The sequence below is a fragment of the Mandrillus leucophaeus genome, unplaced genomic scaffold, assembly GCF_000951045.1.
Source record: "Mandrillus leucophaeus isolate KB7577 unplaced genomic scaffold, Mleu.le_1.0 Scaffold2, whole genome shotgun sequence".
In the NCBI taxonomy this organism is placed as follows: Eukaryota; Metazoa; Chordata; class Mammalia; order Primates; family Cercopithecidae; genus Mandrillus; species Mandrillus leucophaeus.
In genome coordinates this window covers 12,569,964-12,582,334 of record NW_012102031.1, presented here as the reverse complement: position 1 = coordinate 12,582,334, position 12,371 = coordinate 12,569,964, and the positions used below count along the sequence as shown (strand labels likewise).

The 12,371-nt window shown below is 46.6% G+C and overlaps 1 protein-coding gene across 2 annotated transcripts in view; it reads right to left on the bottom strand.

Annotated features, from left to right (window-relative positions):
• Window positions 1-5,403, bottom strand: part of PIK3IP1 (phosphoinositide-3-kinase interacting protein 1) — a 14,221-nt gene extending 8,818 nt beyond the window's left edge. Inside the window, exons 1-5 of one of the 2 annotated variants that reach the window (XM_011979033.1) lie at window positions 4,839-5,403; window positions 3,712-3,828; window positions 3,497-3,616; window positions 1,976-2,176; window positions 1,796-1,874 (exon numbers count right to left, since the gene is read on the bottom strand). In XM_011979033.1, coding sequence (XP_011834423.1) covers window positions 1,796-1,874; window positions 1,976-2,176; window positions 3,497-3,616; window positions 3,712-3,828; window positions 4,839-4,908 — 587 coding nt within the window. In that variant the 5' untranslated portion in view covers window positions 4,909-5,403. The remainder of the gene's footprint in view (window positions 1-1,795; window positions 1,875-1,975; window positions 2,177-3,496; window positions 3,617-3,711; window positions 3,829-4,838) is intronic. The other variant, XM_011979034.1, reaches the window with a different exon arrangement.
• Window positions 5,404-12,371: the final 6,968 nt, after the last annotated feature.

The following is a 12,371-nucleotide window of genomic DNA, read 5'->3' as shown; positions in this document are numbered from 1 at the left end:
TGGCCAGGCTGGTCTCAAACTCCTGACCTCATGATCCGCCCGCCTCAGCCTCCCAAAGTGCTGGGATTACAGGCATGAGCCACCACGCCCAGCCACATTTCACAGAAAAGAAAAATAGCTATCATTTACTGACCACTTACTATGTGCCACACCCTGAGCTAAGTAGTCACAAGCCTTAGCTTCACACAATGATGTGGAGTAGGAAATTGAAGCAATTTGCCCAGGGTCACAGAGATAGCTAGTTAGAGGACTTCTCTCCACCAAATGCTAGGTGTGTAACCTCAGGTAAAGTATATAATCCCCTCTCGCCTCAGTTTCCTCATCTGTAAACTGGAGATAATAACATTTACCTCATAAAGGTGACTATGAGAATTGAGTTAAAGCATGTGCTTGAAGCAGTGTCTGGCATATGGTACATGTTTGCTACTGCTGTTATTATTATACCCAAACTTCCCCGTTTTCATCTGTAATGAGGAGGTTGACTACAAGGCCTCTAAAGATGCCCTGCTGGGTGATCCACTGAGGCTGTGGGCTCAGACATGGCCCTCACCACTGGAAAATGCAGGCTGCATGCCAGGTATGGTGGTTCATGCCTATACACTTTGGGAGGCTGAGGTAGGAGGATCACTTGAGCCCAGGAGTTTGAGACTAGCCTGCGCAACATAGTGAGACCCTGTCTCTACAAAAAATTTAAAAATCAGCCAGGCATGGTGGGACATGCCTGTAGTCCCAGCTACTCGGTGGGGGTGGGTGGGGTTAATCACTTGAGCCCTGGGAGGTTGAGGCTGCAGTGAGCCGTGATCGCACCACTGCACTCAAGCCTAGGCAATAGGGCGAGACCCTGAAAAAAAAAAAAAATCAAAGAAAAGAAGGAAAGAAAAGAGACGGACGGACGGACGGACGGAAGGAAGGAAGGAAATAAATGCAGGCTACTGTATCACTTTCCTCACAGGAAGATTTCTCAGACCATAGAGGAGAATATTACAGACACCCAAGGCTAGAAGTCAAATCCCCTGATTTTGCCCAAGAATAGCAACTAATTTTCCAGAATCAGCCAGTGATGTAAAGACAAATGCCAGTCTGGCTTACCATCATTCACCAGTCACTGATGGGCATCTCGTGGGACCTTTCAAATAAGCATTCTTCTCCTGCTGCCCCAGCCACAGGTCATGTCCTTGAGTTTCATAGGTCACCTCTTTGGCTTTCTCACATGTGGTGAAGAGTGGCAAACAGACTTTCTGTTCTGCATCTCACTTTTTTCTTCCCTAGCAGAGGAGATCCCACTGCTTATAGCTCAGGAAATGTAAGCCCCAACTGCAAAAACAGTGGCTGGAAACCTTTTCTAGTAGCAGAATTTTATAACTCACAGAAAGAATTCGGTCTTAAGGTCCCTGCAATCAGTGTCCAGCCTGATTTCTGCAGTGCCACTCGCTTCAATGCCAGGCATGTTGGATCAGACAGCAGGGAATTTGCTATCAAAACAGCTGGGTCTGAATCCAGGTTCTGCCACTCCCAGGCAGTGTGACTTTGAGCAAGTCTCTGACAGAGGCTTCTTCGTTTGTAAAATGGGGAACAAGAAGATACCTCACAAGGCTTTTAAGTGAGGTGTAAAGGCACCAAAGGAAAGGGTTTTGTCCAAGGTCAGCGGATAAAGACTAGGACCAAGTCTCTACATCTTGAGCTGATTTTCAACATCTTGCTTCCTTTTGGGAAAGAAAGCCACAAAGTTTGATTTGACTTTGTGTACCTTCCTCCCCTCCTCCTCTCAAGAGGGCCCAGAAGAGAAGCTACTGACCTCTTGTAGGAGTAGCCCAAGATGATGCCAGCTCCGATGGCAATGATGATCACCATCATGGTAATGCCCAGCACGTAGCCTGCCAAGGACAGGACACAAGGTCCCATTAGCCACACCCCAATCAGCAAATGACATCTCTTGATGAATCCCAACAAGGGCAGGGGTGGGGGACCGTCATACCCAGAGTTCCCAGGTCCTTTTTCTCCTTGGAGTTCATCCGCACCCGCTGGCTGATCCCAATCACTGGCTGCACAGCGGCCGCCTCACTCCGGGCGGGCAGGGTGTTGGCAGGAGCGAACACCTGCATCTCATCTACACCTGGCCCTTCAGACGCTTCCTCGATTTCTGTCGTGAAGGTTGGCAGGGCCTGGGAGGTGGTCTCTGGAGATGAGGTGGGAAACAGCTCTCATCAGGGACTGCCCTGAGTGAATTCCACAGCTGAACCTGGTCCGAGTGTTAGGGGACATGTAGGTGGGTCACCTAAGAACGTCCCCCCATACACAACCCAAAGTCAAACTCTGCCCTAGAAGCAAGATCAGGCCTGAGAGGACTGAACCATCTCGGGGACAACGCAAATGAAAGGGGAAGGCCGTAGGGAAGGGCCTCTCTCCTGCATCCCACGTCTTTATCTGTACAAATCCTTGCTATTTCTCAAGGCCCCTCTCGGTTGCCGTCTTCTGCAGGGGATTCCCCCCATCTCCACTCCAGGAAACAACCCATGCTTCCTCTGAGCAGCTCACATCTAAGCGTATGCTCTGTGCCAATCCTTAGGTGAGATGCTTCACTTTGTGCAGGGAGCAGTGGCTCACGCCTGTAATCCCAACACTTTGGGAGGCCAGGCGGGCGGCGGGCGGATCACCTGAGGTCAGGACTTTGAGAGCAGCCAGGCCAACATGGTGAAACCCCGTCTCTACTAAAAATATAAAAATTAGCTGGACGTCGTGGTGCACGCCTGTTATCCCAGCTACTCAGGAGGCTGAGGCAGAAGTTGCAGTGAGCCGAAATCGCGCCACTGCACTCCAGCCTGGGTGACAGAACGAGACTCCGACTCAAAAAAAAAAAAAAAAAAAAAAAAAAAAGCTTTACTTTGATTATCCCATTTAATCCTAGAAAACTGTCTTGCTGCTTTGGGAGCAAAAAGCCTGCGCTCTAGAATCTAAGAAATGTGAATTCAAATCTGTCCCCTGCCACTGCCTTCGGTCAATCGCTTAACTTCTCTGAAACTCAAATCCCCCACACGGCTTCTTCCCAAACGGCTTCTTCCCGCGATGTGTGTCGGGGGAGGTGGGGGAGCGGGGGTTGTGAGCAGTGTGGGTCTAGCGCACTGCAGACCCTCAGCAAAAGGTCAACAAACGCTGAAGGTCCAAAAGCCACTCCTCGGGGCGCACGGCGGAAAGACCTAGCCTCGCCCCGCGGAAAGACCTAGCCTCGCCCCGCGGAAAGACCTAGCCTCGCCCCGCGCAAAGACCTAGCCTCGCCCCGCGCAGTTGTTTACAAGCGCTCGCCGCGGATGAGCTCATACGAGTGGCGGCGGTGGCCAATGGGCTTTGAGCCCCGTGGCCTGGAGACAGCCCTGGCCAATCGGACGGCGCGGAGGCGGAGCGGGGCCGGCCGGCATCGCGCGGCTGCACGTGCGCGGCGGTTGTCCGCCTCTCCCAGTCAGCCCCAGGAGCGGGGATTCCCCAGGTCCCGGGTAGGTACCTGGACATCTCAGGTCCTCGCAAGGCCGTTTCTCAGGGACGCCGGCCGCGCCACTGACGTAGCACCAGGGCCCGCGCGGGTCCTCGTCCGGGTTTCGGCAGTAACTGTGATTCCCGGCGCCTAAGAGGGAAGAGAAGGAAATGTGTGCTGGGGCTGGGACCTGGACGGCGGCTGCCGCCCGCCAGCCCCGGCGCCATCCTCCGGAGGACACTTACCCGACACGGGGGCCGAGGCCAGCCCGCTCTGCGCGTCCAGCCAGTTGAGGCAGAGGAGGCCCGGCGCGGGGGAGGTCTGGTCCTCCCTGTACAGGTGGCCGTTGTCCCAGAAACAACCTGTGAGGAAGAGAAGCCCCCGGACACAGAGTAGCGGGCAGCGAAGGAAAGACGCCCAGCGTGGCGGGCAGGGGAGCTGGGACCACCCGGGCCGAGCCCCAGCCTGGCTGGGGGACCCTGGGCCCTGCTGGGCCTCCCTCTCCTCTCCTGGCAACACCCCACGCCCTCCGCCCCCTCCCCACAACCCTACACACACCTCAGAGGGTTGCTCTGCGGCCCGAAAGAGACGGAAAAGAAAGCGCCTGTGAAGCCCCTAGCCTGTGCCTGGCCCTTAGTCAACGTTCAGAGACTGTTAGGTTTTATTTATTTATTTTTGAAACCCGGAAAGCGCTGCAGAAGTGTAAAGGGTTGTTACTCTTGAACTTGTGACCACTTTGGAGGAGGAGATGGAGAGAAGGAGGCCTGGCTTAGGGTCCCTTTGAGGAGATGGGAGTTTTGGGACGGTGGGCGCCCAGACGTGACATTTATCCCTGTGTTGTAATGGTCAGTTACATAAACTCCGGTGTTTCTTCCTCCACGGATACGGCCACCTACTGCCCGTTTAACAGGCAATACTCTCTCCCAGGAGAATTCTCCAGGAGCCTTGACTCCGTCAGGCAAAAGATTCAAGAGAGCCTCAAACAGAGGAAACCGGCCTCATCGCTGACTGGATGAGACTCCAAGCTCCCACTCCCCTCTGCAGGAGAACCACAGGAGGAGGCTGGGGAAGGAGGACCACACCATGCAAAGGTCTTAGAAAGAACAGGGCTTGGGGAGTAGGGGAGATGAACCCCCAAGCTCCATCCACTCATGAGCAAGGAAAGGCAAAGAGAAAGTGGCTTCTTGCCTTTGTTCTTAATGGCAAAGATGGAGCTGCAAGCCCCTGACAAGGAAAGGAGGGGTGGAAAAGCTTTCACAGGACAACAGAAACCAGCTAAACGCTTCGTTTCCTGTCATCCTGGCCCTGTATGGGGGACTTTACCCCTTCTGTTTCATGAAGTTGCTGCGGAAAGGAAAGATTGTAATCTCACCTCCAGATCCGTAGGCTTCTGCTAGGAGCATGTTGCTGACGAGGAATGCTTGTACCCAGGCCAACAGCATCCTTGCCTCCTTCGTCTTGCAGGTGATTGAACGACCAGTGTTTAACTGGGGCCCCCTTTGCGGCGGCTCTGCCTCCCGGTCCCAGCCTTGCAGTCAGACCTGCCCTTGTTATGCTCTTCTGGTAAACAGCCTCTCTTTAGAACTGGGAGCTTCCCAGCTAGCTTGCTGCAGCGCGAGCTGTTTTTCGGCTGAAAGGCGCCCCCTGGGTCCTAAGCCTCCTAGGTCATGCAAAATCTGACTCTGAGCCAAGAAAGGAACTCAGCCAAGAGATGTGCAGGTTGTGCTTAGCAGTTTGAGACCTGCGAGGCTGCATCCCCAGGGTTTTTCATCTCTTCTGTTTCCATTTGTGTGAGTACAGAAAAAATAATTCTATCAAGGGGCATCATGGGATGTGGGAAATTATAAGCAATAAAACACAGAGCACTTTAGGGAGTTGTGCACCCAGGAGGAATTCATGATCTCATAGGGGGCAAAAATAAGAGTATCTGGTGGGGAGTGGAGTAACACTTTTTTTGTTTTGTTTTTTTTCTTTTTGAGACAGAGTCTTACACTGTCGCCCAGGGTTGGAGTGCAATAGTGCAATCTCGGCTCACTGCAACCTCCAACTGCCGGGTTCTCGCAATTCTCCTGCCTCAGCCTCCCGAATAGCTGGGATTACAGGTACACACCACCACACCCAGCTAATTTTTTGTATTTTTAGTAGAGTCGGAGTTTCATTTTGTTGGCCAGACTGGTCTTGAATTCCTGACCTCGTGATCCGCCCGTCTCGGCCTCCCAAAGTATTGGGATTACAGGCGTGAGCCACCGTGCCCGGCCAAGTAACACTTTATACCCATCCTTGAAAAAGAAAAAGGGCCTTTATGAACACTGACACTAAAAAAAACCAAAAAAACAAAACAAAACAAAAACAGTGTAACTTGGCCAGCGTAAAATCTGCCACATTGCTTTACTTACATTTGAGGTTTTTTGGGGTGTTGTATATAGTAGTAATATAGAAGGAGTATCTTTAGTTGAAAACACATGTTATGCAAACATGGAAAAATTTGCTCAGCTACATTGTAATAGTCTGCCCTTTCTGCCAGCCCCGAATTGTATAGAGGAAGTTAAGTAAAATGTTTGCTTTTTTTCCCCCTCACCCTATAGGGAATCCATTTGCTGTAATTTATATCCATCATTAAATCTCAGCATATCCACTTGACTTAGGCCTTTTGGAGTTAGGCGGAAGGACCCTTCTTCCTGTTTGGCTGACAGTTCAAGTTCCCAGGCAGCCTTAAGAAACTGAGAGATAGAGCAGAGTGATTTGCCAAGACTACCTTGTGACTCAGTCAGATCCCAAAATAGAAATGGGAAACTCTGTTTCGATCTTGCAGGCAGTAATATAAGGAGGAAAACAACTTTCCAAATTTTTTTTTTTTTTTTTTTTTTAGGCAGAGTCTCTGTCTCTCAGGCTGGAGTGCAGTGGCACCATTTCCGCTTACTGCAACCTCCACCTCCCAGGTTCAAGCAATTATCCTGCCTCAGCCTCCCAAGTAGCTGGGATTAAAGGTGTGCGCCACCACACCTGGCTAATTTTTTTTTTTGAATTTTTTTTAGTAGAGATGGGGTTTCACCATGTTGGCCAGGCTGGTCTCAAACTCCTGACGTCAGGTGATCCACCCACCTCGGCTTGTCAAAGTGCTGGGATAACAGTTGTGAGCCACTGTGCCTGGCCACTTTACTAAATAAATTTTAAAAGCTTTATCAGAGAAGAAAGCTAATGTCAATTCAACTAATCTGAGGTGAATTTGAATTCACTACAATCAAAGAAAGGATAGAGAGATAAATTTAATTCACTCTTTAAAATAGTTTGCTGATAATGTTTGATCCCTTTCGTCCATGTAATAAGATGCATTGCTTTGTTTTTGCAATCACTCTCCTATCTCCCCACCCAAGTTTCGGATCCTCTGCCTCTTGACTTGTTCTACACTGTGAATTACACCCTAGAGTCTGTAAATTTATTCACACATATACAAACACAGATATGGCAAAATTTTAAAATTTGGCCAGACATAATGGCTCACACCTGTAAATCCCAGCATTTGGGAGGCCAAGGTGGGAGGATCCCTTGAGCCCAGGAGTTTTTGAGACCAGCCTGGGCAACATAGCAAGACCCTCATCGCTACCAAAAAAAAATAGCCAGGTGTGGTGGCACTCACCTGTAGTCCCACCTACTCAGGAGGCTGAGGCGGGAGGATTATTTGAGCTCAGGAGTTGGAGGCTGCAGTGAGCTGTGATCATGCCGCTGCACTCCAGCTTGGGCAACAAAGAGAGACCCTGTCTTAAATTTTTTTTTAATTTAACAATTCCAATATAATAGGGATTTTTAAATTTTATTAATTTTACAAATATTTTTGAGAATCTGCTACATGCTAAATACAGTTCTAGATACTGGGAATACATCTGTGAACAAAATATTTGAAATTTCTGCCCTCATGAAGCTTATATTCTAATTGGGAGAGACATGATAAATATGTAAAATATCAGGTAATCATAAGCATTATGCAAAAAAAAGTGAAGCAGAGTAAGGGAGAGAGTAACAGGGTGATATTCCACTTGGGAAAGAAAGCATATACTATTTTTAGGGAAGCAGTAGGATATTTCTGTAGCAAAAGGCTGAAGGGGAAGGGCTCTGCACAATTTTTGGTGGGAGGGGTCCTATGTTTACTCTCACACTGTTGCAAGAGATATATGATGTGCATTTTGTTTCATTACATAAAATATAGGCTTGAGGAAATGTGAGTACAGTTTTAAATTTCAGAATAGCAGGAGGTTCTTTGAAGTTGATCACTCAGCACCTAATGTATTGCCTTTGTATGCAGCGAGGGTTCATTTATTGATATCTGATGAAATGCTCCTCCTTAGATTTTGAAGGGCTACTTTTGCTAGATTGTAATACTTTTCCCTCTGTTTATGGTAGACACAGGCTATAACAGGCCAGCACTTGTGCTATTTTCAGATTATCTACCATGCCTACGTAGGGATGCCAGTATTTCTACCTCAGAAGCCCAAGGCTGCTTTACCTGTTGCTGTTGTCATCTAATTTTTCCTATTCAAAAAACTACCGTTTTCCCTAACTTACCTTGATATTCAGCAAAACCATATTTTGTGTCATGTGTCTTATCAGGAACAGCACTGCCCAGAAAAGATACAAAGCCAGAAGGAGATGTTTTTCGGCTTAGTCATCTCTATTTTTTCTCCCCTGTAACTAAGACATTTATCAGCATGATTGATTGGATTTTTTGGGGGGCGGGGGAATGAAGGACTTGATTCTCAGTCCTTCAGAGATGTACTCTAACAGGTTCAGTACCTTTCTTCCTCAAGACAATCAGATTTGGTTTAGAAATGTGCCTGTTGTCTTTTTCTGATGATCCAGATTTGAACTTTGCTCCATTTATTGGGGCAAGATGGCCATATTTTATGACCCGTAGTTACTCCAGACTTACTCCAGACTTCAGATTTCTTCTGAAAATATCACAGCAATAATAATATGATACAGTACTACTCAAATACTTAAATTTTGAATTGTTTATATCCTTGAAGACAACATTGTGAAACATAATACTCATGTTTTACAGAATATTCCAGGGATGTTTGATTCTCAGTTTCGTACTAATCCAGAGACAAAACTGTGCTATGAAATCATGAAATATTCTCCAGAGTGTTTCCCAAGAAGGATGGGCAGTTCATTTTGTTAATAGTATATGTTAGTGGGTGAGCTCTAATAAGGAAGTCATAAAGCTGTTAAAAGGCTTAAGAATCCTTTTTGTCAGCAAAAGAGGGCCAAGGTGTTGGTAAAAATCTTTGGAGTAAGATCTAATGAGTTGGCTCCAGCAATTCACTTTATATGATGTGCTATAGAAGTAGCTACTGAGATTGTGCTCAATATTTTGGTGTATAATTACAAACTGAACAGGGATGGTTTTATGCAGCTTGTTAGGGAAATAATATTCTAGTCAAAATATCTAAACACCAAGGCTGTTTCTTTGAAAGTGCCTTCAGTGAGTTAGGTTATATCCATTTTGTGTATGCTTGGTACATAGTTTAGTTTTAATAAATGCTTGAAATGAAAAGCAGAGTACCATGTAAGGAAAAGCAGTCTAATGAGCCGACAGAGAGAACGGATTTTTTTTTTTAGGGTAAACTACAGAATAGCCAAGAAGGCTTGTCAATCACAGGTTGCTTTCAGAAATAAGACATTCCACACTGGGAACTAAGGATCCGTAAAGGCAGAGAACTTGGGAACATGTCACTGGTGTTGAGAAATAAAAGGAAGAATAAATTCTTGAATGAGAGTGGATTTTGATTTAGCTGAGATAGCATGGTTTTCACATTGATGAAAACACAGTCTTCGGTGTCACAGGAGGAATGCAGAAACTACAAACTTAATTGGTTCGTAAGACTAGACTGTCAATATAAAAGGTGAATTCACCCACTAAGCTACAACTCTGTCTCTCTTGGAAGGGAATCTGATATTCTCCAATTTCAGTAAACTGGATTTGCAGTTTTAAAATGTATTAACACCCAGTATGAGCTTAGTACTGACTTTTAAAGTAGGAGAAGCGGTATACCAAATAATGTATGAGTATAGGCTTTGGGTTTTGTTTTTGTTTTTGTTTTTAAGACAAAGTCTCACTCTGTCACCCAGACTGGAGTGCAGTGGCGTGATCTCGGCTTACTGCAACCTCTGCCTCCTGGGTTCAAGCAAGATTCTTCTGCCTCAGCCTCCCGAGTAGCTGGGATTACAGGCACCCGCCACCACGCCTAGCTATTTTTTGTATTTTTAGTAGAGATGGGGTTTCACCATGTTGGTCAGGCTGATCTTGAACTCCTGACCTCATGATCCTCCCGCCTCAGGCTCCCAAAGTGCTGGGATTACAGGTGTGAGCCACCATGCCTGGCCGAGCGTAGCCTTTGGAAATACTTGGGTTCTAGTCTTAGCACTGCACTATGATCTTAGTTCCTTGCGTACTATCAAAGGAAAAAAAAAGACTTTCTAAATGTTTAAAAAGATCTTAGGTAAGTTACTTAGCATCTGTAATTTTAGTTTTCTTAGCCTGTTATCATAGTGGTTAAGAATACAGGCACCAACATCAGGATTCAAATCCCAGCTCTCTTGCTTCCTAGCTATGTCATCTTAGGCAAGCTACTAAACTATGACTCAGTTTCCTCATATGGAGGGAGAGAGAGAGAGAAATATTACCAGAATCATTGGATTGTTGACATTCATTGATGCCTGAATAAATTGTTATCAGAAAGTTTTGTGAGTACCCCCTAACTTGTACTAGGTATAGGCCAGGCATGGTGGGTCTTGCCTATAATTCCAACATTTTGGGAGGCTGAGGCAGGAGTATTGCTTAAGGCCAGAAGTTCAAGACCAGCCTAGGCAACATAATGAGACCCCTCCCCATCTCTACAAATAAAAATATTAGCTGGGCATGGCAGCACAGACCTGTAGTCCCAGCTACTTGGGAGGCTAAGGTGGGAGGATCTCTTGAGTCCAAGAGTTCGAGGCTGCAGTGAGCTATGATCATGACACTGCACTCCATCCTGGGTGACAGAGTGATACCCCATCTCTAAAGATAGTTTTTTCTTTTATGAGACAGGATCTTGCTCTGTCACCAGGCTGGAGTGGCATGATCATGGCTTACTGCAGCCTCAACCTCTGGAGCTCAAGCAATCATCCCATCTCAGCTCTCCTGAGTAGCTGGGACCACAGGTACATGCCACCATGCCAGCTAATTTTGCTTATTTTTTATAGAAATGTGGTCTCACTATACGCAGGATGACCTCAAACTCCTGGACTCAAGTGATCCTCCTGCCTCAGCCTCCCAAAATGTGGGGATTATAGGCGTGAGCCACTGCGCCCAGCCTAAGAGTAAATAAATATATAAAAGAAGTACTGGGTATATTTGCTATCTTTCAAGAAACCGACATTCTGGTTTTAAAGATCAGGCTAACACACATGAAAATAAAATCAATATAGGGCATTATATAAGTAAGTGTTAAAGAGTGTGATATAGACAATAAAGTTTTATTCATTAAATGAATATTGCGTACCGTGCACCAGGTAGGCAGCAGTGAGTACTGAGGATACAACAGTGAATCCTACACAGTTCCCATTCTCAGGAAGCTCACAATCTTGTGATAAAGCAGATATTAATATTAGTAGATGGGCAATAACACAGTGAAATAAATGCTACAGGAAGAATTAGAACTGGGGGCTGTGGGAGCTCACAGGAGAGGCATACACCCTAGTCTTAGGAGGTCAGAAAAGACTCATCAGAAGAAGTCAAATGTGAAGATGGGAAAGAGTGTTCTTGGCACATCAAACAATGCAGAAACCTGGAAGTATAGGCTATCATTGTGCTAGTGGAGCTTTTAGGGTCGTAGTTAAAATGGGGCCAAAACCCAAAAACATGAAGCCAAAGAAGTAAACACTTTCTGGCTAGGTTATGGAGGTCCCTGAATGTCATATTGAATGTAGACTTTATTCTGAAGGTAATAAAGAGCCAGTAAAGAATTTCATGCAAAAGAGTAGCAAGAGTCAGATTTATGTTTTAACAAAGATCGCTGTGGCTACAGGGAAGCCATGATGCAAAGCTGGAAACCAAGGAGGCTGTTGCAGAGATTTCAGTGAGATAGAATAGTGACCTGGACCCAGAATTGAGTCAGGCCACCTGGGTTTGAATCCTGATCTGCCACTTAGTAGTTATGTGACCTTATGCAAGTTATTTAACCACTCTTTGCCTCTGTTACCTAATCTGAAAATTAGAGATGATAAAATTTACCTTACAGTCTTGTTGCAAGGATTAAATAACTTAGAACACACCTGCCTAGCACATGGTTAAGTGCTTTAAAAATGTAGGCAGTGAAGGCCGGGCATGGTGGCTCACGTCTGTAATCCCAGCACTTTGGGAGGCCAAGGCGGGCGGATCACAAGGTCAGGAGTTTGAGACCAGCCTGGCCAACATGGTGAAACCCTGTCTCTACTAAAAATACAAAAATTAGCCGGGCCTGGTGGCACGCGCCTGTAGTCCCAGCTACTCGGGAGGCTGAAACGGATGAATCGCTTGAACCAGGGAGGTGGAGGTTGCCGTGAGCCGAGATCGCACCACTGCACTCCAGTCTGGGCAACAGAGCAAGACTCCATCTCATTTTAAAAAAAGAAAAAGAAAAAAGAAAAAAAGAAAAATGTAGGCAGTGAAGAGAAGCAAACTAAGAATAAGCAGGATTCAATGACTGAAGGAATGTTAGGAGCAAATAAGAATAAGGAATTTGGTTTCTGGTTTAGGAGCTTAGGGGATAGTGGTATCATTCACTGAGATAAGAAACCTGAGGTGGTCAGGCGCGGTGGCTCACGCCTGTAATCCCAGCACTTTGGGAGGCCGAGGGGGGTGGATTACGAGGTCAGGAGATCGAGACCA